At 40.5% G+C, this 26025-nt stretch overlaps 1 protein-coding gene across 3 annotated transcripts in view; it reads right to left on the bottom strand.

Moving 5' to 3' along the window:
• The window catches only part of ALKBH3 (alkB homolog 3, alpha-ketoglutarate dependent dioxygenase), a 36088-nt gene extending 18200 nt beyond the window's left edge, over window positions 1-17888 (bottom strand). For all 3 annotated transcript variants that reach the window (XM_061203270.1, XM_061203271.1, XM_061203273.1), the window contains exons 1-8: window positions 17763-17888; window positions 15959-16107; window positions 15716-15819; window positions 14867-14901; window positions 11806-11853; window positions 9461-9564; window positions 7417-7505; window positions 477-686 (exon numbers count right to left, since the gene is read on the bottom strand). In XM_061203270.1, coding sequence (XP_061059253.1) covers window positions 477-686; window positions 7417-7505; window positions 9461-9564; window positions 11806-11853; window positions 14867-14901; window positions 15716-15819; window positions 15959-16037 — 669 coding nt within the window. In that variant the 5' untranslated portion in view covers window positions 16038-16107; window positions 17763-17888. The remainder of the gene's footprint in view (window positions 1-476; window positions 687-7416; window positions 7506-9460; window positions 9565-11805; window positions 11854-14866; window positions 14902-15715; window positions 15820-15958; window positions 16108-17762) is intronic.
• Window positions 17889-26025: the final 8137 nt, after the last annotated feature.

The raw sequence follows: 26025 nt of genomic DNA, 5'->3' as shown, positions 1-26025 counted from the left end.
GTGATGCTCTCTCACAAAAGAGAGGCAACAGTGCCATGAAGAACACTTACTTAAAATTTCAGGGGTATCTTCCTTGAGACTCCCTTCTTTGCCTCCTTGCCCCCACTAACTTGAACCTTGCCTTTATAAGCCCTCCTTCCCAGCATTTATCATAATTCCAATTACCTGAGTAATTAGTAGTATCTGTAGCCCCCCGTTTCCAGGTGGACAGGGACCATGCCTGTCCTTTCCACCAATGCAAATAAGCCTCTAGCACCTGGCACGTGGCAGGCAATTTCTGTTGCATAAGTAAATGAACGAATGGCTTCTTTGGAAGTCAAAAGTTAACCATGGGGCAAGCAATCAGTTGAAAATGTTTCATCAACAAAACACATACTCCAATCCCCTAAATCTGAAAATAGGAGCCTTTTAGGAGCTCAGTTTTTTTCACAGAATATTAGATGGCAGGAGGAACATAAAATAAATAGACTACTCACTGGTGGGGGCTTCTTTCTCATCTCAAACATGCGTGTGGCACCAAAACTGAGTGAAGCAATGATGGGGCACCTCCCCAACGAAGGTTCGTCATCACTATGCCAGTCCACGCTGTCCTTCTCATTTCGGTAGAGATTGCAGAGCAAGGAGTTGAAGGTGTGGCCAGTGTTCTCTTCAATTTGGTTCTTCAGCACGAGCAACACAGGATGCCACTGCATTCAACAGGCCAAGAAAAGGGGCAGAGACAGTTCACGTAAGACACAAGGTGGCAGCCACGTGGAAAAACAGGAAGTGCGAAATCAGTCATGTTATAAACAGGGGCAGGAAATAAGCAAACCGCCGGAAACGTAATAAACGTAAGCCTAGAAGAGTAGTTTAATTCTCTCCTGTTAGTTCCATTTTGAAGCAAGCTGACCTCTACACTTTTATTAAGGTACTAAATTTGGTATAGAATGTCATGAAGACCAGGCCTATCCACCCATCTCATCCTTTCCACGTTAAATATATGACGCTCGCAGAGAAGCAACTGTCAATACACTCAGGGCAGTCACCTCAGTAAGTCACTGAGGCAGCGTGTGGAGCAGTAAGCCTGGTTTGTCACCACAGCTGACGGGCCACCAAAAGTTAGCAGATGCAGACTGAAGTCTGAGGAGTGAAACAACTCTCCTGCTGGGTGGCCCTCTGTTCCATTCCTATTTTATCATGAATGGCAGAACTGCACTTTAAAAAAAATATTTAATATTTCCAGAGTGGCAAACTTCCTAAAAACAGAACCTAGAGGGGAAAAACATTCTACAGAATGGAATCATAACATGGCTGTGAACTACAGAAGATTTAAACAGAGTCCACAGCCCTGCCTCCTGAGCACCGAGTTCACCTCTGTTTATATGCGGCGCTCAGCATCTTGCCACACATACTTTAGGAAGCTATGACCCCTAAGCTTAGGTTGTAGTTGGGGGCTACAATCAGCACAGCTCATACTGGTTCTTGTTAGAACTCTACGTCCTGCCTCCAGGAAACCTCAAGTGCTTTACAGAGCTTCCTGGAGAACAGGAGTTCTCACACCCCTGGCAAAGATTATTGAGGTGGGAATTCCCTGGAGGTCCAGTGGTTAGGACTCCGTGCTTTCACTGCTGAGGGCCCAGGTTCAATCCTTGGCCGGGAAACTAAGATCCCGCAAGCCATGAGGCACGGCCAAAAAAAAAAAATTATTGAGGGCCCCAAAGAACTTCTGTATGTATGGGTTATAGCTACAATAGTTACCATATTAAAAATTAAAACTAAAAAAAATTTTAATTTTTGGTTAATTCATTTAAAAAATAACAACCTCATTACATGTTAACGTAAGTATTATTTTATGAAAATTAACTATTTTCCAATACAAAAAATTGGTGAGAAGAGTGGCACTGTTTTGCAAATCTCTTTAATGTCTGACTTAATAGAAGAGTTGATTCTAATATCTGCTTCTGCATTTAATCTGTTACAATATGTTATTTCTGTTGAAGCATACGAAGAAAACTGCCTTCACACAGGTATGTAGTTAGAAAAAGGAAGAATCCTTTATAGCCTTTTCAAATAATTGTAAATATTCTTTGACATTACACCAAAACTCAACCGAACTGATTTCTTAAAGGTTAGATGCAATGGGGAATCTGAAACTACATCAACAAACTTTTCATATTGTTACATCTAAATCCACTGGTCTAGCTTGCACTTTGAATGGATGTTTTAATCTTGCATGATTCTGTAACATCAAGCATTGGTCATTTGGAAAATATTGGCTCACTGAGTTATGCAGACCCTTTTAATACTGACATATTTCGTTATACAATATCAAAAAATCATCTCCAATATCAAAAAATCAAAAAACCACTGGTCTCTTCAGAAAAAGCTAAGTAAAGGGAAGAGGTCAGGCTCAAGGTGGTAGATATGAGTTTTTCCAGAATTCCTAATATTTCCTTGAAATCTCAACTTTTATCATTAGTGACAAATCTTGTCCATTATTTTCCTGGAAGTGACACTTCATTCATTTTTGAGAAAATGTCTGCTGAATACTCAAGTCTGAATAACTAGTCTGTGTGCCAGTTGCTCTTCCAAGTAAAATGGTCCATGATAAAAGTAGCTCGTTCAGTTTACAGCTTAAACAATCACACAAGTGTTTTTCCTCGACAACCATCATACTTGGTTTGTAGCAGGAGTGCCTTATGCATACTTTCCATTTCATCAAACAATTAAAAAAGATCAAGACTTAATAAAACTAATAGTGCTTAGTGCTTCATCAAGGGACATCCTTAAATGAAATCAGAACTTTGTTTTTGTTTTTGTTTTTACTGGAAGTGCAGGTAGTAAAGAAAACAATGATTACTAGTACAGTTTGGTGGCAATGTCTTGATTCATGCTAAGGCACCGGCAATTTTATTCACCATTACTTTTGTTATCACCAGTGCAAATTCAACACAGTGAAAAATGTCACCTAGTCTTAGCATTACCATAAAAATAACTTTGACCTTGTGGATTCCCAGAAAGAATTTCGTGGACTTCCTCCAGGGATCTACAGACTCTACTTTAAGAACTGCCACTTTAAAGAAGCCCTTCAAGGACTTCCCTGGTGGCACAGTGGTTAAGAATCCGCCTGCCAATGCAGGGGACATGGGTTCGATCCCTGGTTCGGGAGGATCCCACATGCCGTGGAGCAACTAAGCCCGTGTGCCACAACTACTGAGCCTGCGCTCTAGAGCCCATGAGCCACAACTACTGAGCCTGCGCTCTAGAGCCCATGAGCCACAACTACTGAGCCTGCGCTCTAGAGCCCGTGTGCCACAAGTACTGAGCCTGCGTTCTACAGCCTGTGAGCCACAACTACTGAGCCTGCGCTCTAGAGCCCGTGAGCCACAACTACTGAGCCTGTGCTCTAGAGCCCGTGTGCCACAACTACTGAAGCCCGCATGCCTAGAGCCCGTGCTCCGCAACAAGAGAAGCCACTGCAATGAGAAGCCCGCGCACTGCAATGAAGAGCAGCCCCCGCTCGCCACAACTAGAGAAAGCCTGCACACAGCAACGAAGACCCAACGCAGCCAAAAATATAAATAAGTAAATTTTAAAAATAAATAAATAAAATAAAAATAAGGAACCCCTTCAAAGTCCACGTTCCATGTTTGAAAGCAAAGAAATGGATGTTCAGCAAAGGAAAGCATAATGTCATTATAAGGTATATCCCGTGACTATCGTCAGGTAAAACTTCCAGGGAGCATATGTGGAAATCACTCAGCTTCCCTGTCACATGGAAATCATGGTAAAAGCTGGCATTCCTTGTTATGGATATTAGCATTACATTCTAAGCAGAGGATTTTATTTATTTATTTTATTGAAGTAACACTGGTTTATAACATTATATAAGTTTAATGTGTACAACGTTATAGGGGTTGGCCAAAAAGTTGGTCCGGGTTCTTCCAATATTTCTATTTCTATATACCATACTGCGTGCTCACCACCAAAAATTTAGTTTCCATTCATCTCCATACAGTTGATCTCCTTCATCCATTTTGCCCTCCATTTTGCCCCTTCCCCTCTGGTAACCACCATTCTGTTCTTTGTATCTACATGTTTGGTTTGTTCATTTATTTTATTAGTTTTTTATATTCCACATATGAATGAAATCATATGGTATTTGTCCTTCTCCACCTGACTTAATTAACATAATACCCGCAAGGTCCATCCATGGTCTCACAAATGCTAAGAGTTCATCTTTTTTTAAATGGCTGAGTAGTATTCCATTGTGTATATATACCACATCTTCTTTATTCATTCATCTGTTGATGGACACTTAGGTTGTTTCCATATCTTGGCTATTGTGAATAATGCTGTGATGAACACAGGGGTGCACATATCTTTTCAAATTAGTGTTTTCATATTCTTTGTATACATAACCAGAAGTAGGATAGCTGGATCATATGGTAGCTCTACTGTTAAATTTTTTGAGGAATCTTCATACTGTTTTCCATAGTGGCTGCACCAACTTAAATTCCCACCAACAGTGTATGAGGGTTCCCTTTTCTCCATAGCCTTACCAGCACTTGTTATTTCTTGCCTTTTTGATAATAGCCATTCTAGCAGGTATGAGGTGATATCTCACTATGGTTTTGATTTGCATTTCCCTAATAACTAGTGATGCTGAGCATCTTTTCATGTTGTCCATTTGTATGTCTTCTTTGGAAAAATGTCTATTCAGCTCCTCTGAGAAGAGGATTTAAAAAAATAAACAGCAATAATAACAGACAAAACTCAGATCAAGAAAACAAATGTTATTAAACTAACATAGGTTAGTTCAAGAGAATAAGTTTCAAAGTAAAATTCCATAATAATGTTAGCAAGCTGTATTTCCTATTTATTTTATGACTTAAGCTTATCTTCATGGGGATAAAGATCAGATGCTAGAATTATACACTTAACAAGAAACACAAGAATGTAAAGGAGGATGATGAGAGCTTTTCGGCAATGTGACTGAGAAACTAATTAGCACTTCCTTGACTTGCTTAGGGACTGAGCACTGTGAAAACACCAAGTCTGCATTATGTTTCTAAGTGGATATATATTTTTTCTTGGTTATTTTTGGTGGTGAAGGAGAAAAGGAGAAAAAAAGGAAATAATGAACTAGAGGATTAACTTAGACTCTCCAACCAATACTCTATATACAGATCCCTCAGAAGTAAACGTCTATATTAAAATTCAGAGTCATCTCACTGTTCAGTGAATACATTCTATCCTTAAAAGACTTCTGAGGAAATGAGTATGAGAAAATATGAATCACAAATGTAAAAGGGCCTATTCAGTGGATTTCAAACAGTGTTTTGTAGAGACGTAGGTACCACAGAGATGTCTCTGGGATCACAGCAGGAGAAAGGAGAGGTCAAGCTGGGAGGACTGCAAGTCAGTCGAGATATTCTTTTATTTTCATACATTGGGTTCATGCAAGATTTAGTTTGAAAAAAAGACTAAAAGGAGTTTAATTACCCATGGTTGAATCTCTTCCTGTGCTATGGGATACTAAACTTGAGGTAATAACAACTTTAAACTAGTACCCCCAACACATATATACACATTAGGGAATCCCCCCTGAAAAAAAATCTGAGGCATCACTTTTGACTTTGTTCCAGATGGTATACAAACTAAATTTATTAGCAATAAATGCAAAGTTATGAGCCAGCCAAATTCAAATTAAAAAACTCTAATTTGACAACCTTAATATCCAACAAAAGAGGCTTGCTTGAATAAATTATGCTACACATAGATTATGGAATACTACGTCCTATTAATACAATGTTATAAAAGAATGATACTAAAATATGTTAATGATATAGTAAAATGAAGTGTAGTATACAAATAATTGATTTTATTTTTATAGAAAAATTCTCTACATATATTTGCCTAAAAAAAGGAAAAAAAAGACTGGAACCAAAATATCAGGTGGAACTATTATCCAAAATTTTAATATTCTTCATACTTATCTGTAGCTTCTAGATTTTCAATAACAGACACATATTACTTACATTATAAGAAAAGGATTGTCATTTAAAAAATTCTTTTGAAGAGTTGTCAAAATGTCCCCAAGCATAAGTGGTCACTCAACTCAGCAGATCTTTGTGCCTTATGTTTATTCTAAAGCAGTGGTTCTCAACCAAGGTCAATTTTGACCCCTGGCAGACGTCTGGCAATGTCTAGAGCCATTTTTGGTTGTCACGACTGAGTGAGGGGTGCTTCTGGCAGCTCGTGGGCAGAAGTCATGGATATTGCTAAACATCCTACAATGCACAGGATAACCCTAAAAACAAAGAATTATCCTGCTTGAAATGTCAGTAATACCGAGGTTGAGAAATCCTGTTCTAAAAGATTAACTAGAATGAATAAGAACTTCTTCCCCACAGGCTGTTTAATCCTCAGCTTCTCTGCTATGACTGTTGACAAGAGGATAAACTAATTCTGACAGAAACATGGCCAGCAGTCTATGCTGGATTGGCCTAATTCAATTCTCTTCATGTTTCCAAGTCAACTTCAGATATAGAGGGTCTCAACGTTTCCCTGGATCACATTCTAAATGCAGCTGTAGAAACCAGAGCATACAGCTATCTCTTTATGTGAAAAAGCCATGTTCCCTTCAGTCAATATTTCATCCCTGAACATTTTAGTAAAATGGTAGTTTATGATAACAAATTACTAGAAGCTCTATATGTGTCATATTTCTCTTTATTCCAATGCCATAAGCAAAACTCCATTTTCTTCAAAGTCTCTCTCAATAAAAACATAATATTATTTGCCAAAGGCAAGATTCCAGGGACTAAACAGAGAGCTCTTTCTTGGATCTTAATTCCATCATCTGGACAAGCTTAATTTATATACTAGAATCTCTCTGTCTGTCATGGAAATTTTTAAAAACAAAAGAAGCAGCAGAGACAAGCCAAAGCAATGGTAAGTTAGAAGTATGAGAACTGCAACCACAGAATGAATGCAAAGTCAACAAGAAAAGCACGGATTTTTTCACAAACGGCAAAAGAGCCTGAGAAGTGGGAAGAAACATTCTGACCTCACTGGTCAGTCATAAGGGTTATGCCCCACAGCAAATATGTATCAGGAGGCACACAGAGGGATACGGCCAGAAAAGCCTGGGGAAGGGGAGATTAGGAAAAGAAATGATTCATTTCTCTGAAATCCTTGAGTCTGGTTCTAGTTCACTCTAGTTCCAGTTTTTTTCTCATCCTCTGTCTTTATCTATGGATCAAAAGCACATCAAGGGTGATAAGCACAAAAACTCAGTGTTTGAACCCAGAGGATTTTTTGAACTAGGAACCACCATGCAGCTCTGCAAGGTAACTTACTGTTATTTTATAGTACTCTACATTTATAGTACACAATCTATAAAACCAAACCAACAACAACATTCCAACATACGTGAGGATTTGGTTCCAAAGTGAGTCTTGAATAAGTGTAAGGAAGTTCTCCATACCATGCTGTAAGTCTTGGTTGCTGGTAAGTTACATCTAAGAAAGAAAATACAGGCCCTTTGAAATGGTTTGATGCTATTTAAGGTGTACCTATTGAGTGCCAACACCATGCCTTGAAATGTATAAGAAGCTATGAGAAATACAAAGGAAGAGTAAGGATGGGCCCTGACCCAAGGCTCCACCTTCACAGAGGGCATGGGATTTCAGGAGTAGAATGGTGACAGCTAAAAGGAGGACGACAAGAGAAGGTACACTGGCAGAAACAGTATGGGTGAAGCTCTGAGGTGAGAATGTGTGTGACTTATTTGTGTCAGTGATGACATAAACAAGAGTGAAGGAGACACAGCGCAGAACAGAAGGATTCAGATTAGGGAGGGTCTAAAATGCAGGATATGGAGTCTGAACCCTTGTAGGTAGGAACTTGTGGCACCAACATCCATACAAGAAACAAGACAAACTGTTCACCCCTGTGCCACCCTTGTGTAAGCCCTTTTGATTCCAAATGAAGAAAAAAGTGCTCTGACCAATCATAGCATGTAGCTAATTTTAGTCAGAAGTTTTTGATGTCCAATTTATTTAGAGAGGGAGTTACCCATAGATCTGCTATTTTTCCTACAATTGATTTCAACCACTACCAACAATAAAAACAATAATAATAAAAGCAGCTAACATTCACTGAAGGCTTACTATGTAGCAGGCATTCTATTAAGTACTTATCATGCACTATCTCATTTAATTATCACAACACCATGTAAGATAGGTATCAATATTATTATTCACTCTATTTTACAAATCAGAAAATCAAGAATCAGAAAATTATTTAACTGTAATTTGTTTAAAATTAACCATTTTTTTTTTTTTTTATAGAAATGTGTTTGGCTTTTTTTTTTTTTTTTTTTTTTTTATTTTTGGCTGTGTTGGCTCTTCGTTTCTGTGCGAGGGCTTTCTCTAGTTGTGGCAAGCGGGGGCCACTCTTCATCGCGTTGCGCGGGCCTCTCACTATTGCGGCCTCTCTTGTTGCGGAGCACAGGCTCCAGACGCGCAGGCTCAGTAGTTGTGGCTCACGGGCCTAGTTGCTCCGCGGCATGTGGGATCTTCCCAGACCAGGGCTCGAACCCGTGTCCCCGCATTAGCAGGCAGATTCTCAACCACTGCGCCACCAGGGAAGCCCATAAAATTAACCATTATTTTGAAAGACAGAGCCAGAAATCAAAGCCAAGTCCATCACCAAAAGCCCTGCTGTAGAAACTGCTGGGAATTAGAAGACTGCCCTGAAAGAGCTGACTCTCATTCTGACACCTGAGTTACAAAAATGATGCCAGTATACTTTGCCTCTTTCTCCACAGAAAATTTAAATTCACTCAATGGGCCAGAAAGGAAATTCTATGCTAGAGCACAGGCGCTCCCCAGTGACCGCCTCTGGTATAGCAGGTACTGTTGCTTGTGGATGACCACAGAGGAGCCCGTGTTCCAAGTCAGGTAATCTCGACAAGCTCAGTAGAATATGACAGATGCTGAAGCTAAAGGAGACTGGACTCTTCTAGTGAAACTAAAATGAGAATAAAAAGCTGATAAAAAGGATCACAAAAGAATATATGTCAAATAGAATCAGGAAAAAAAAGCTCTGGAAGTTTCTATGAAGAAAGAGGAAAGCTGGCACCATTTGCAGTAATAAATAGTGAACAAACACAAAAGGAGATAAGTATATCAACCACAGTTCAGTCAAACCAAACTTCCTTTGCTTCCTTGAACTCCCATCTCCTGCCATGTTCTGAGAACCACTTGCTGTTTCTTCTGCCAGGAACACTCTTCCCCGTCCCCTTTGACAGGCTAATTCCCACTCATCCTTAGGGTTCCAGTCAGGCTTTGAACCTCTGTTTAAATCTGGCTGTGGTACAAAGAAGCAACGGTGCAAAGAAGCAACGGTATTGGAAAACATTCCGGAGAGGAAGACCAAACATCAACAACTGTGATCTCAGAGATCTACTTACCCTCTCTGATGCCAGTCCTCTGTTTCCAGGGAACATCCTGACAAAGCTGTTCAAATACTGAGTCGGCTTCTTTTAAGTCAACAAAGCCAGGATACAAACACACCCTTGATGCAGAAAGAACAGTTATTAACTAAAGAACACAGAAAAAGATGAGTTAGACTCTAATCATTAGCAGAATAAATTAATCTGGATGATGCTTCCTTTCGTAGGGAGATGAAATCATCTTACCACACCTCCAGAGCTTAATATCACCCAGATCATGATGCTCCAGATGTAAAATAAACCTCTTTCAAGTTAAGACAAATAAAAGAGGTAATGAAAGATAAAGAGGTACATGACAGCTTTCATAGATATGGTTCAAATATTACCCAAGCACTGCTTAGCTGTGAAACCTTGGACAAGTTACTTAACCTCTCTGAACCTTGGTTTTTCTCATCTGTAACACAAAGATGATCTCCACCTTATAGTATCACTGTGAAAAGTAGAATAACTAATAAAATGCTTGGCCCTGTGTTACTTTAACAATTGGTAGTCTTCTAAGACTATGTTAATTGTAGGGAAAGCAATCATTTGTAACTATCAAAATAAACATATCCAAAGAAGGGTTCTTTCTCTATTGAATATACACTTATTTCAACAGTGCCAAGCCAGCTCAAAATTGTTTTGGATATCTTTTTTTTTTCTCCTTTAAACAGCTTTATTGAGGTTTAATTTACATACTGTAAAATTCAACAAAGAATAATGTCTTCAAGGTTTATCCATGTTGTAGCACATTATCAGAACATTTCTTTTTATGGTAGAATAAAATATTTCATTATACAGACATACTGCATTTTATTTATCCATTCACCAACTGATGGACATTTGAGCTGTTTCTACTTTTGCCTATTATGAATGCTGCTATGGACATTCACATGCAAGTCTTTGTGTGGATGTATGTTTTCATTTCTCTTGGGTAAGACACCTAGGAGTGAAGTTGCTGGGTCATATGGTAAATGTATGCTTAACTTTTTAAGAAACCATCAAACTTTTTTCTAAAAGGGTTGTACTATTTTACATTCCCACCAGCAATACAGGAAGGCTCTAATTTTTCCACATCCTCATTTATAATAACACTTATTATTGCCTTTTTGATTATGGAAATTCTAGTGAATATAAAGTGGTATTTCATTGTGGTTTTGATTTCTATGTCCCTAATATACTATTTCATTTTAACAGTGCATTTGGCTTTTTTGGATACCTTTCTTAAGAAATGTTCTGAAAGCCCATGGGACACTCTCTTCAACAGCCTTGTTGGTAGTAAACTTTCACTCTTTAAAGGTACATTTAATTTTTTTTTAACAGTTTAACAAGTAATTTATTAATTAATTTTAACCTGTTGTCCAATTTAAAATGTTTGGATCTGAATTATTACTTTTTTCCAATTTTACTGAGATATAATTGACATACAGCACTGTATAAGTTTACAGTGTACAGCCTAATGATTTGGCTTACACATATTGTGAAATGATTTTTTGAAAGAGCCAAAGCTCACCTGAAGCCATACCAGGTTAACAATGAGATGTGACCAAAATAATGCAACTGGTTTTCTTGTGTGACTATTAAACTTGCTTTAAAAGGGAAGTTCTGAAAAAAGCTATAACAATAGCAGTGCCAGTGGACTAATTATAGAGGCTTCCAAGTCCAACAGCAACTCTTTCTAAGCAATTCATTTAGATAGATAAGTTCTGATTTATTTAAATGTCTCATTATTTTATAGTGACATGCATTAAGGTGATGCTTTCAAAGTGTTTTGAAACAATGACTAATGCCTAATATACCCTAAATCATATATGCTTTAATTTTATATAGCAATATGACATAACTTAATATATATTATATATAATAATGTATGATTAACATAATATGTAATAATATTGGATTGGCCAAAAAGTTCGTTCAGTTTTAAATAAAAATAAAAGACACATTTTCCACTTTCACCAAGAACTTTATTGAACAACGTATTCACTAACCGAACAATTTTTTTGCCAACCCAATACATACAATGTAATCTAACAATAATAATATAATGTAACACAAACAGCACATAAGTTGAGGCCAGACCCAACTCTAATATTAAATTACTATGTAGCCTAGGAAAAAGTACTCAATCTCCCTGGACCTCATTTCCTCATCTGAAAAACTGGAGAAGTAAGCTACTATACCTGAGAGGCTATGAAAATGTTTTGAAGCTAGTATAAAAGGAGATATTACCACATTAATTACTTTAATCAAGGGAGTAGAATATTTTAAGAGACTATAACTCAGTGATAATTATAGTCCCTTTCTAGTGAGGATTCACTTACCTAGATATGCCTGTGGGTGACAGGCTGATTTCATACACACCCTCTTTACTAAAGAAACAAAGAAAACAAAGACTTGTTAGTATCAAGTAAAGCAATATACGGCATGTAGCGGAAGGAAGGGTTGTCCTTCAGAGTTCACAAAGTCCTAGCTCACCAAAATCACTTCACGATGAAGGCGCACTATGAGGGAAGTACAGCCCCACCTTCTTCTACCACTGAGGTAAGGGGCAACAGGGTGGTAATCATTAATGGCACTGGGATTGGAATCCTGACAAAATCAGGCCATGGAGGCAAAAACCAGGACAAAATAAATTCTAGTGCTATCACTTTATATTTCACCCATAATTCAGGCTGATGTGGTGCAGGAATCTGTCACACAAAGGGGCGGCAAATAGAGTATCCCCTTGGAGACTTTGGAATAGAGATACATTGAACAAAAGCAAGTACAAGGTCCCCATGATCCAGCTCCACCTCCTGACAGTTCCCACAGACGCATCAGCTTCCATGGTAATTACTGCTTGGAATCTTCTGAATACACCACCACGTGTCTAACCCCATGCTTTTCTACATGCCAGCGTGCCTCCCCACCATCTAGCACCCCCAATCCAAACCACCCCCAGCTTTGGTCCAGTGGAAAATTCTAATTCATCCTTCAAAATCTCAGCTCAGCATCACCTTCTCTAAACCTTTCCTGACCTGTAATCCAGGCCAATAATGTTAGCTATCTCATCCTCTGTTACCATACCACGTTACCTACAAGTCTACACTTCCAAGATATTCAGGATTACAACTTATCTGACTACATGTCTATTTCATTTACTAGACTATGGGCTCCTGAAGGGCTGGAATGGGTTATTTTTCTGTTTCCTAGTGCCTGGCACATAATAGATGAGCAGTAAAAAGCTTACTGAACTTAATCAAATGTGCAACAGTACAAAACTGTTACAGATGGGCAGGGTAGTGAGGTCTATAACCCACCATGGTGAGAAAAGTGACCCAGACTGGAGAGGTGCCTCTGTCAAGATAACTGTGTCAGATTCTTCTCACAGAGATAAGTTACAGAGAATAATATAAAGGGACAGTATTTCCATCACCCTTTTCCACGTGAGTTAGCAGTTCATGATCTTTGAGCTGGGCTCTTAGGTAGATGTGTGAGCCGCTCTGAGCCAAAATGTAGGCAGAGTTATTATCATAAACATTTAGCACATTTCAAAATGAGTTGCCTATAAAGTTTCCTAGCGTGTGAATATAATATTTCAGTGTGATATATTTGGGGCCACATTTAGAAACGCTCACTTCAAATGTGAGGGACATTTCTGGCTATTAAAAAAAAAAAATCGGGCTTCCCTGGTGGCGCAGTGGTTGAGAATCTGCCTGCCAATGCAGGGGACACGGGTTCGAGCCCTGGTCTGGGAAGATCTCACATGCCGCGGAGCAACTAGGCCCGTGAGCCACAACTACTGAGCCTGCGCGTCTGGAGCCTGTGCTCCGCAAAAAGAGAGGCCGCGATAGTGAGAGGCCTGCGCACCGCGATGAAGGGTGGCCCCCGCTTGCTGCAACTAGAGAAAGCCCTCGCACAGAAACGAAGACCCAACACAGCCAAAAATAAATAAATAAATGAATTAATTAAAAAAAAAAATCTAGGGACTTCCCTAGATTCCCTTCCACTTCCTGGCATGATGGTCAAGAATCCGCCTGCCAATGCAGGGGACACGGATCAATCCCTGTTCCAGGGAGATCCCACATGCCGCGGAGCAACTAAGCCCCTGCGCCACAACTACTGAGCTTGCCCTCTAGGGCCCGCGAGCCACAACTACTGAAGCCCAAGCGCCTAGAGCCCGTGCTCCGCAACAAGAGAAGCCACCGCAAAGAGAAGCCCATGCACCGCAGTGAAAAATAGTCCCCACTCGCCACAACTAGAGAAAGCCCGTGCGCAGCATCGAAGACCCAATGAGGCCAAAAAACAAAAATCTAGCATAGCTAACTTCAGATAAACAGAATTAACAAACCCTATGTTCAAGGAGGATGAGTACTGTCATTTTTTTCTCTGACTTGGAAATTCACAATTGTCCATTTTTTCAACCTGAATGTCCTATCTGTAACAGGTTTCATGGTTTTGTTTCTTCTCTTTACCACCAATGGAGGCAGTATCACATTTGTGTTTGCAAAACAAAGACTGTTAGAGCTACCAGACTGGGTCTTAAGTGATTATACAGTCCAAACCCTTAATATTACAGACAAGGAAACAAAAGTCCAGAGAGATAGCAATAACTTACCTAAGGACTAGGTAAGTTACCATAGCTAACTAATGGCAAGGCCACAACTACATACCCTCTTTAAAGTATGATGACATCTGTGTTCGTTTCAAATTTTTCTAAGATATACAAGTCAATCTGCGAACGGCCAAACAGCTTAACAGTTGTTCATGAGCAACAGCATACACATAATGCTAATTTGCTAAAATAAAAGGATGCTTTCTACTGATAATTTATCTGCATCAGGTGGAAACTGAGAAGCAGGAAAAGAGGAATCAAAGCATCTTTCATCATTTTGGAAAAGAATATTTTAGACACAGATCACTATAAGAGAAATGTTTACTATCATTTAATTGCTCTGGAAGAGTTATGTGGTTTTAAGAAATGAACTGTAAGAGCATCTAGATTTCTAGCAGTTTTCATAAGCATTGCTAGTAAAATGATACTTACAGGTTTTTCAAAGAGCCATGTTTCAATGACTCAGGAAAAAGTTCCTCTCTGTCTTTACCTAGGAGATGTTTTAACTACTATCTGCAGACATATTAGTGAAATAGGGTCTGGAAATCTACACCAGAGCCAGAGTTTAATGTACAGATATCTGGTTGCATTTCCCACACCATCAGCAAATTCAGAAAGGCTTCTCAAAAGACCAAGTTTAAAGACATCTGAGACAGGAATATCCCAGCCTAAAATTTAGACACATTGGCCATTATCTTTTCCAGATGGAAAAACTAGGGTGAGGGAAAGATCCTGGACTCTCCCTTTCACTGTGGGCAATAGTTACAGGAGGGCAGCAATTTACTTACTCGATCACTCGTGGCTCTGGGGCTCTGCGTACCACCTGTAAGGAAACAGCCAGGTCTGATTTCTGAATGATTCCTACCTCAGGGAGGCTTACTTGCAGGATTACTGTATCCTCTCATTTCTAGTCAAAATAAATCAGGTTTAAAACTCTCCCTTTTTTATTCTAAGCTCTCACTATCCCACCAGAAACTCTTGTTTCTATTCTTCTTAGAACTACTTCACAGTTACTAGTGGGCAGTAAAAGATGACAAAATTAGAATTAATACATTTTCCTAGCAGTCAGCAGCTCTGGAAAAACCATCTTTCCAAGGGATTTTTAAAAATAGAAGATATACTAGGAAATAAGGGGTTTTAATATTACTTATACAATCATTACTACAGCAAGATGCCTGATTTTTAGCTCTTTTTTCCCATGTTATTAAAAAATGACTCTTCACCCTTTCTTACATTCTTCCCAGTGGGAGAAAAAGCTAAAAAGATCAGGCATTGTAGTAGCTGAAATTTCAATCCAATTCCAGAGATATGTGCTATACTAGCAATTTTTAGGACCGTTAGAACTTAGATAACTAATGCAAGCTCTAGTCATGGTATAACCTCTAACCTCTAGTCATGGTACACCTCCTTGCCAAAAAAAATGGGAACTCTATATGCCTACAAATTGGGGGAAGACTACAAAGAATCCTCAGACACACTAAGAAACTGATACTCCATAGTTCATTATTATTATAATACTTTCAACTCTCTTTTTATTAGTGAGTTTATTCTGTCACTATTTATTTGAGTGTCTACTATGTGACTGTTGCTTTTATAAATAAATCTTTGTTACTGTTGAAGAAGAAACAAGAATTTACCTCCTGGGGTTCTCTGAACACAAACTGTCTGTCAGACAGACGATGCTCCTTGTTCACCCAGGTTTGACCAGGTCTCTGTTGGAGAGGGTTCTCAGCAGTGGGAGCTGAAGCAAGAGAGAGAAGAGACTCAAACCTTAACATCAATTGAAATGGGAGTTCACTATAAACCAAAGGGATATATATAAAATAGGATGATACTTGTCCAGACACACACACACACACGAGATCCCCACAGGTTCTTGCCTGGCTGAGCAATGGCCTGGCTCTTAGCAGGGCCAGCCCAGGCTCCCTGCACTCGGGCTCGCCGTCTTTTGTCCTCCATGTTGACCAAGAAGGCTTCTGCTCTCAGCTTTCAGAAGATTTCATTCCTGATTCAAACTACACAATGGTATCTGTTTAAAGAAGAAAAAAAAAAGATGTTTTAGTTGAGGTTGTGAGAGCTTGGACTATCAAGGGGTAATTATAATCCTTTCAAGCAGACGAGATGGTTCAATAGCAATCAGAGCTTCTACATGAAATCAACTTCTGACATCACAACATCTCAGTCAAGGAGCCTACTAAGTCACTTGGGGATGCTGCTTTTAATGTTTATCTTTTGCAATGTTTATTTTTTAATGTTTATCTTATCACAGTACTTTCACTTCATTCGCAAGAAAGTAGATGTTAAGAAATTCTAAAACCAGGACCTATCAAAAACCACATTACTCTTATTAGTCCCCCAAGAGCAGAACACAGAGAAACTGTAATACTACACCTATGAACATTCAGAAATAGGCTAAGACTCAGTTTCCCAGGGCATTGCCATATTCCATTATCACAGGCTGCATCAAACTTCCACGGAAGCTTGTTAAAAACACCTATGGCCTGTCTCAGGATGTGATGTAGGATGGACATGGGTGTTTGTCTTTATAACAAGCATTGTAGGAGATGATGATAAACCGGTATGTAAGGCCCACAAAGTTAAGTGGCTCACCCAGTGTCACTCAGGAAATCAACAGCAGGTAGACTAACATTCAAATTTTATTACGTTCCAGTCTTCAGCTAAGTAAAAAATCCACCTCGTAATGGCCAGTAATACTAATTTGACATTTTTGCCAATAAAAGTCTAGCCCACAGCAAATACAGGAGCATGCACAGCTACAAAAAACACAAAAACGGGAAGGGGGGGGGAGTGTTCCAACCCTATAAATCCATTTCCATCTCAAGTTCTCAAAGGTAACAGGCTCACTTTATAGCTTATTTAGCCTACAGATTCCCAGCCCCACCTCCCGATCTTCTGATTCAGTAGAATAAAGCTGGTCCCGGGAATCTGTATGTTTAACAAATTCCCCCAAGTGATAAGTCTGTAAGTCTTCTTATTTAATAAGTGGGGAGAGGACAGAGGCTGCCATCTGCCCAAAAAGTTAATGGCAGAACCAAATACCAACTCTCCAGTCTCACATGATTTGCAGAGTAAGCCCTCATGTGACATTTTCTCTCAAGTGAGGCCTTAAAACCTTAACACAACAATTAGCTATCGTTCTTGCTGTGTTCACAGGGGAGCGATGTGTTATTATTATATGCACGGTACGGCTGTTGAAAATACAGATTCCAGAACCCCATCCCAGACCTACTGAATTTGCAGTCCCAGACACTGTTAACTAACCCCACCTTCCACGCTGAGATTCTTTACCCGAATCAAGTGTGAGAACCCTGCTGCAGTGCAAACAACAAGGGTTCTGGCGCCAGCCAAAGGACTCGCTTTGAACCCAGATCTGACACTTCCCAGCTGCATGGCCTGAGGCAAACGACTTCACATTTCTGAGCCTGTTTCTTCCTCTGTAAACAGAAGAACCAATACCTCTCTCACGGTCCAAGTGCGGGTTAAGCGATCCTCGAAGGTAAGAGAGCCTAGTCCTCTCAATAAGGGTTAGCAACTTTCTCTATTTTAGACCCTTCTTTCCTGGGACGCCCTGGACGAGGTCCCGCAGGTCGCTCGGGAAGGGACCTCAGGGCGGTCCCCACACTCGCAGCCCCGGGCACCCAGCGATAGGCCTGGAGGCCGCACCTGCCGGCGGAGACGGGCGCAGAGGTTCAAAGCCGCTCGTCCTAAAGCAAACCCCGCTGCCCCCGGCCTGCTCCGCCGCCAGCGGTCCGGGGAACCTTGAGCGCCGGGAACCGACTCCAACAACTCCCAACCACAGGCCGCGGCGTCAGGCACTTCCTCTGACGTCACGAGCCGCTGCCGCGGCCGCTACTTCCGGCGCCACCTCCCGGAATCCGGGTGGCTCAGCGTTCCCCGCGCCGAGAGGGCCGACTCGCTGAAGGTGCAGATGTTAGGGCCGGTGTTCGAGGGGAGCACAGAGATTGAGGGTGCGGTGGAGCCCCGTGAGGGGCCGGGATATGGCGAAGGTGGGAATGAAGACGTATTAAGTAGGCCGAAGTCCCTCTGGACATTACCCGCACACCCCTAACTAGAGACGTCCAGGAGCCCGCTTCTTTGGTCTGTGCGGAAAGAGCGACTGAGACCCAGCGGGCCTGGCAGAAGGGCGAAGGCGTTGGGGAACCTGGTCCTGGTGTACTGAGCAAAAGGATTTGACTTTTATCCTGAAAGCCATTGAGAGTCTAAAAGGAATCTCCATTGTGTTGCCACTGCAGCCTGTGCATACCTCGATCATAGCACTTAGACCAGGGCGTGGGACCACGCCTCATTCGTTATGGCTCTACAGTGCTAGCAACTTTTGCGTGAGAGAAGAGACCTGGGTTTCCGGGTTTCCGTCTGTACACCATCGTTTACTAGGTGTATAATCTAGGTCGAGTACCCCGCTTCTTTATAAAATGGGCACAGCTTCTGTTGGGAGGATTAAATGAGATAATATATTTAAAGAATTTAGCACAATGCCTGGAACGCAATAGAAACTCAGTAAATGTTAAGAATGTCTTCTCTTCAACCCATCTGAGTTCTTGAGAAACATCTTTAAAGTGGCCGTGGTAAATCATGTACCTTAACAGTGTGAAAATAGCAAAAGTAGCACTAAATTAGCTATGTCTGTGCAAGTTATTCTGTGAAAGTCTTTAAAATAAACCTTGTATTATAATAGTGCTTACCTGCAGGAAGCTCAGTATACCCCATCAACGACCCTATGTTGTTCCTACTATCAACTCTAATTTCACAGCGTCCATTATTCTTTGTTATACTTTGTGACACTGAAGGGAAAATGATTTATCCCTGAACTGAAAGGAGAGAAAGTGGTAAGACCAGACTATAATTTTTATCTCTACCCTCCACATACCCCATCAACTAATAATTTGTCAGTGTCTGCTTCTGGTTCAGGAACCTTGTCTGTATCTTCCAAAGGATGTCATTTCTTTCTTTTCAATGATTATGGTTTGGGAACGGGAACAAAGAAGTCCTGGATTGTCCTCCAAGTAGAACATTTCTTAAAAATCAATCCATGGTCTGCTTGCACCCAAAATAACTGCATCACCTTTAACAGTTTTAACAGAGTCACCTGTATTTTTACCAAGTGCCCAAGGTGATTCTGATGCACAGAATGTTTGAAAACCTTTGGGAGGCATGTAGGGTGACAAACTGTTCCGGTTTTTCTGGGACTGAGGGGTTTCCCAGGATGCAGGACTTTAAGTGCTAAAGCTGGAACGGCCCTGGGCAAACTGAGATGGTTGGTCACCCTAGATACATGTGAGTATATAGTTTTCGAAAGATGTTCTTGATGGGTGTTGGCATCCTGGGTTTCCTCATTTCTATTTGCAGTATTTGTGTTTTTGTTAGGGGGCGGTAGCAGAGACCATGGGAGAGACAATGAAGGTGGGGTGCGTTACCAGTCACCAGCCTATTGATTCTCAGCCCCAGCCCCATACTTCTCTGCTCTGCTTGCAATACTGGAACATTTCTCTCTTGCCATTTGGCTCGGTGTTAAGCTTCATCAGTAGAGGATGCTGGAGGGAAATTAGAGGGAGAAGGAGCTCTTTCCCCTCACTCCAGAGTGCTTCTCTCAGCTGGCTCTGCAGTGCATGGTGGCCTGCTGTGATTGGCACCTCTCTGTGCGCTGAATTAGTTGAATTTACAGCCTTGTTAACATCTCTTGTGAAGTTAAGACATCATCTGGGAAGGAATGGGATCCCAAAACTTGAAATAGAGAACATCTGCTTGGACCCAGGTGAAATTGACCATCTTGCACATCCAAGTCACCCTGAGCCTCCCTTGGCAGTGGAAGCAGCTTGCCCTCCTGTGTCTGAGGAGACTGGTCATCCTTTGCTTGAAAACCCTGTGAAACCCTCAGCTGGAGCAGACAACTTAAAAAGTACAGCACAGGTCTGTGCTTCCTGATGGGTGGGAGTGCTTCCAGATTTGTGCCTTCCTTCGTGTTCTGCCTCGACATAGAGGTAGGTAGTGGCTGCTCCCTATATCTGCTGTTTCTGTATATCAGAGTTTTCTTTTTCCCCTTGTAGGTAATACCCTATTATGGTTAATATTTTTTTCCCCTTGTTCAAATTACTATATGGTTTCTGTCTCCTGTTTAAGTCCTGACTGTTACAATGTGATTGTCATAGCAGGGATGGGAGCAATGGGTAGCAAGTGGCTGGCTCCAGGGCGGGCCTTAAACTGTAGGTAGTGGGGTTGCCTCTGATTTGGACCCTTATTACCTCTGGCCCTTTACTCTTGCACTACCTTCTTGATTCTCTTCACCTGAGACAACCCTCCTGAAGTCCCAGTAGGCACAAATCTGGAAGCTGAAACCAGCGTTTCTCAGCATGTAGTCAGAAGACCATCTGCACTGGAGTCCGTAGGGGATGCTTGTAAATATGAAGAGTCCAGGCTCCCCGGTAGGTCTGGGGCAGGGCCCAGCAATTTGCATTTTTAACAGTGCTTTGTTTCATTTTGCAAGAAGCTTCAAGAGTTCTCTTTACCTTTTCCAGCTGCCTGCTTTATTCAGGTGGTTACTTTTCCACCCAACAGTTATCTCATCCCCTGGATGGCAAAACTGATAGATACTTTACGTGGTGGTAGCTCTTAGAAATGATTCTGGGTGAGGCACACACTGTAGCCTGTTTTCAGTTGCTGATTTTCACACCAGACTCTTGCCAAACATTCAATCACCTGCTGCTGAATTCCTGAGAAAATCCAATCCAAGGCAAATAACCGCCATCATGCTAATAGTTCTCAGTGAAGGTTTCATAGAGAAATTCCCAGCTCATGTCTCAACTGCCAAAGGCTTAGCATTTCCTGGCTTGAGGGAGGAGGGTGTTTGCGTGGGGGTTTTCAAGCCTCTGTCAACTTTAAACATTGTTGAGGGAGAAAGGATGCTTCCCCAGACTCCAGACAGGAGCTCCTCCTGTTCAGTGCCCAGCATGATTGCAGGTGCTGCCAGAGATGAAATCTACCGTTGAACCACAGTGTAAATGATATGAGGTACAATTAAAGAACAGTATAATTGGATGTGAAATTGTGGAGAGCAGACAAAAATCCAGGACAGGAGAGACCACTAGAGGTTATGGGCATCAGTGAAGACCTTTATGGCAAACAGGGAGTTATGTCAAGGTTTTAAAGTATGTAGCATTCATATGGCTCAAAGATGTTCTGATAGTTACATTACCCCTGAAAAGAGTAAGCTACATTTCCATGTCCTTGTTTCTAAATAGTAGCAAGTAATATTATTAGTTAACATTTCTTGAGAGCTTCTTGCATGCCAGGTGCTGTTCCAATTACTTACATGCCTACGCTAATGTAATTTTTAGAGCAACCTTGTGTTGTAGGTAATATAAATATTAGTTCCATTTACAAAGGAGAAAACTGAACCACTATGCTTCATGATGCCACCATGCGACTACTCTACAAATACATGGCAGAATGAAAGCCAAATTAAGAAAGGCAGGACTATTCCTGGAATGATACGTGGAGCCATTTCCTGGGACCTCATAGCTGGTTTCTTTCAGTGACTTCAAAAGTGAAGGTTTGGTAGCAATATAATCCAGCAGACCCTGGGTTATAGGTCGTTCTTAATGGCTTTATCTAGATGGCTTAGCAGATTCCGCTCTAGAGTTACTCAGTTCTCACAGCTGTGTGAACTGTATTATTTCAAGTGTATGAACTGTGTCTCAGCCTCACTACTTCCTTGGTGGGTGACTTCAGAAAAGTTACTAAAGCCCTCCCAACCTTAGTTTTCCTCATCTTGGAATTGGATTGTGTGAAGATTCGCTCATACATTCACTGATATACACATTTAATCAACGAATAATGAGTACTGACTGTAGCTAGCACTGTGCTAGATGCTGGGGACAAAGTTGTGATCAAGACAGACCTGGTTCCTGCCCTCGTGGAGGTTATAGTCTAGCAGGGAAAGTAGACATTTAAAAAACAGATATTACAGGTGTGGTATTTTATATGAGACTCTATCTTGGGGGACCTAACCTGGTGGAGTAATATCCGCATTGTATGTTGAGTCCTAGGTTGGTTGGGAGTTCTGATTTGGATCTAATTCAGATGGTGGGTGAGCAGCTGGTGGTTGGCTGGTCTAGACTACCCTTAGCTCCATGTGGTCTCTCATCCTTGAACAAGCTTACCAGGCATGTTCTAATAGTGGTGTCAGGGGAGGTGTGTGCAAACACACAAGACCTCTCCAGGCCTACGCTTGGAAGTGGTACAGAACCACTTCTTCATTTATTGGCCAAAGCAAGCCAGCTCAGTTTCAAGGAGCGGGGAAATAGACTTCACCTCTTGATTGGAGTTGTTGTAAAGTCACATTGCAAAGGGTATGGATACTGGGAGGAGTAGAGTATTGAAGCCATTTTTGCAATCATTCTACCACACTACTTGATGGGGAGTATTGGAGAAACAGTTCCTGTAGGAATAGAGAGTGAGGGAAAGAGTTTTTTGAGATGAGGTAGAAAAGAGGCAGATCATGCAGGCCTTGAGAGGCATAATAAACATTAAATGTTAATTTATATATGGTATGAAGTATATGATTAACATTAAATACTCACTCGCCCTTTCTCCCTTACTTTCTATCTCATAGGATACTTTGAAATGGTTGTCAAATCCATTTGTTTTAAAAAGGTGAAAGATTTATGTGATCTAAAGAGAAACCAGAATACTGGTCCATTTTTTCTTAGGTGTGTCCTAAGGCAGGGATTGTTTTCTTTCAAGTGATTAGGATGCTGGTCAGAAAATAGTCAACAAAAACTTATTACTGAATAAATTAAAAGTACCTGAAATTATTAAGTTAATGATTAGTGGAATAAGTCCCCTAATGCCTTAGGAATAAATTGTCCACTTTGTAGAAGCAAATCCATTACGTAAAGAGGCATAAAAGCTAAATTGATGTGCCTAGGTTGTCTTTTGCCTGGAAAGAACCAAAGACAACATAGCTGTTAAATAGAGTATTCATCTGAGGTCCCACTTACAGCTTTTCCATAGGTTGTGTAGTGCTTGGCAACCACCATTGGTTTGTCCACTTGTCAAATGCAGCCAACACCTGCATCAGGGTGGGTGCGTGAATAAAAAAACATAGTAAGCCTAAATCATTCCTATGCATGGAATAACACTCTGGATAAACTGGGCATGTTAAAAGTGGCCTTATAGCTTTCATACTTCTAGTACTACTTGCTGGGCAGAAACCACATAAGGTATGAGTCTGAAAGGATTATTCCATGTCTTGCACCATTGTGCTCTCAGGGGCAGAACAGTGGCTTTTCAGAGATAAGCTAGTCAATAGTACACTAGGTAGGAGAATCTGACTCCATGTAGTGAAAGCACATAGAGCTTCCATTTTTAGAAATTAGGTTGGAGATCCTGAGGGGTATCTGGTATAAAACACCTACAAATAAAAGATAAAATGCTTTTCAATAATGAATTGGCCTGTGCAAAAAAGATTTCCTCTGAGACCAGGAGTAATGTGGGAACATGAGTCCAGAGAGATGAGTAAGCTGGGACATATACACTCCTGGGTGGCCAACTGCTTGGATATTCCTGGGGGAGGGGGTGGGTAGGTGGCTTGGGACAGGATGGAGACAAAGTTTGTGAAGGGGAGTTATAGCAGAGACCTTCTGCATAAAGCTAGGACCTAGGAAGGAGTACGTACCGGGAGGGGGTGCAGAAAAGAAATCTCACAGAGGCCAACAGCAAGAAAACTTTTTTGTCTTGGCACTAACTTAGGGTAGGGAAAACTCTTCCCTGAGAATTCATGGCCACTAGCCTAACTTTACATAGGATTAAAGGCTGAATTAATACCATTTATACAATTCCCCTGTCCCCTCCCCAAAACCCAAGACCAACAAAAACCAACAACTGCATAGGCTGAGAATTTTAATTTAAGGCAGGTGAAAATTGGTAGTGCCCTCATGTCTGATGCAAACAAACACAAATCCTGCCAGGAAAATTTACACTCATTAAGACTTTGAATAATTCCAATATAGGTCTAATGAACATAAACACACACAAATCATGAAAAATACAGGGAAAGGAAGCACCATTAGCAGAAGTCAGCAGACACAGTAGAAACATCTACAAAAATTATTGGATTATTGGAACTATTAGATACACAACATAATTATGTTTAATATGTTGAAATAAATAAAAGAATGAAAAACATAAGTATAGTTTAAAAATAGCTTTGAATTTTTGATGGTTTTAAAAAGAACCAAATGTAACAATTAAAATTAAAAACTCAGTGAAGCCTCTATTTCTGGGTGGGACATGGTAGTAGTGAGCAGTCACTATTATAATGGTAAAAATAAACAAGTAAATTACAATTTGTTTTTCTTTGAAGACACTGGAGATTTTTGGATGCAATGAGGACTAGCTTAACTAAAATTCTAAAAAAAGAACCCTTGCTAGGTGAGCTATGTTCTTCCCCAGGGACATTTTCCAAGCATGACAATGGAGAACTGGGTTTGCCAAAGACAGTGGCATCTCTACAAGGGGAAAGAGAATCCAACAGACCTTTTGACAGCCATTGGGATGGCATGATAGATTGGAATCTAGAAGAGTTCTCAAATGCATAACCAGTTTGCCCTACAAGGCATTTGCTGAGTAGTGGGGCAGCACAGAAGGATAGAGGGCTGGGATGGAAAGACAAGGTAAAACCTCTCACAGTCTTACTATGCTTTAAAAACCAAGTTCTGAGAAAGAGGAGCCCACAAGAAACACATGACAGGTTTCATTCTGCTGACATTTCAAACTATGAATTTAATTAAATTGGCATCCTAACCATAGCTCAGTTCAGTACCCACCTTCAGGTGAAGTGATCAGTCCCCACCCTATCTACCAGCGAGGAGGCAAGCCCTCCCTGGAGAAAAATAACATTGACTTCAGTCTTGATGGTTCTTTTATATAGAATGTCTGGCATACAATTTTTAAAAATTATGGGACACGCAAGGAGGCAGAAAAATGTGACTGCTCATCAAGAGAAAAAACAAACAAGTAGATCCACAGATAATCCAAATGTAGGAGTAAGCAGACAAGGACTTTAAAACAATGACTGGAATATTTATAAAAATAGAGGAAACGGACAAAATATGAAAAAGGGAGTATTTAAATAGGTGATTAGAAATTTCATGAAAGAATCAAATGAATATTCCAGACATGAAATGTTTAATACCTGATATTACATGGATTTAACAGAATGTATCCTCAATATGGTAGGATTAGTGAACTTAAAAGATGGTCAATAGAAAAGAAGCTAAGTTGAGCTAACCTAAACACTCTTACTATATAATCCAGTAATCATGCTCCTTTGTATTTACCCGAAATGAGCTGAAAACTTTTGTCCACATAAAACCCTGCACGCAAATGTTTATAGCAGCTTAATTCATGATTGTCCAAACTAGAAGCAACCAAGATGCCCTTCAATAGGTGAGTGGATAAGCAAACTGTGGTACATCTGTACAATGGAATATTACTCAGCAATAAAAAGAATAGAGCTCTCAAGCCCTCAGAAGTCATGGAGGAACCTTAAATGCATATTAAGTGAAAAAAGCCAGTCTGAAAAGGCTATGTACTGTATGATTCCAACTATAGAATTCTGGAAAAGGCAAAACTATAGAGGCAACAGAAAGATCACTGATGCCAGGGTTTGGAGGTCGGGGGAAAGGAAGGGATGAATAAATGGAGCATGGGATTTTTAGGGCAGTGAAACTATTCTTTATGATACTATAATGGTGGTTATATCACACGCATTTTCTGTAAGCATAAAACTGCTCTATACAGTCTATTAATTTTAAAAAGTGACAGTAGAAGATATCCAAGCACAGAGAGAAAGAAAAAAATGGAAAACTTAATGGAGGATTCTGCCAGTTTGGCTAATACAACTAGA

Source organism: Eubalaena glacialis, chromosome 10 (assembly GCF_028564815.1).
Source record: "Eubalaena glacialis isolate mEubGla1 chromosome 10, mEubGla1.1.hap2.+ XY, whole genome shotgun sequence".
In the NCBI taxonomy this organism is placed as follows: Eukaryota; Metazoa; Chordata; class Mammalia; order Artiodactyla; family Balaenidae; genus Eubalaena; species Eubalaena glacialis.
The sequence above is the reverse complement of the archived record's forward strand: the minus strand, read 5'-3'. Positions and strand labels throughout refer to the sequence as shown.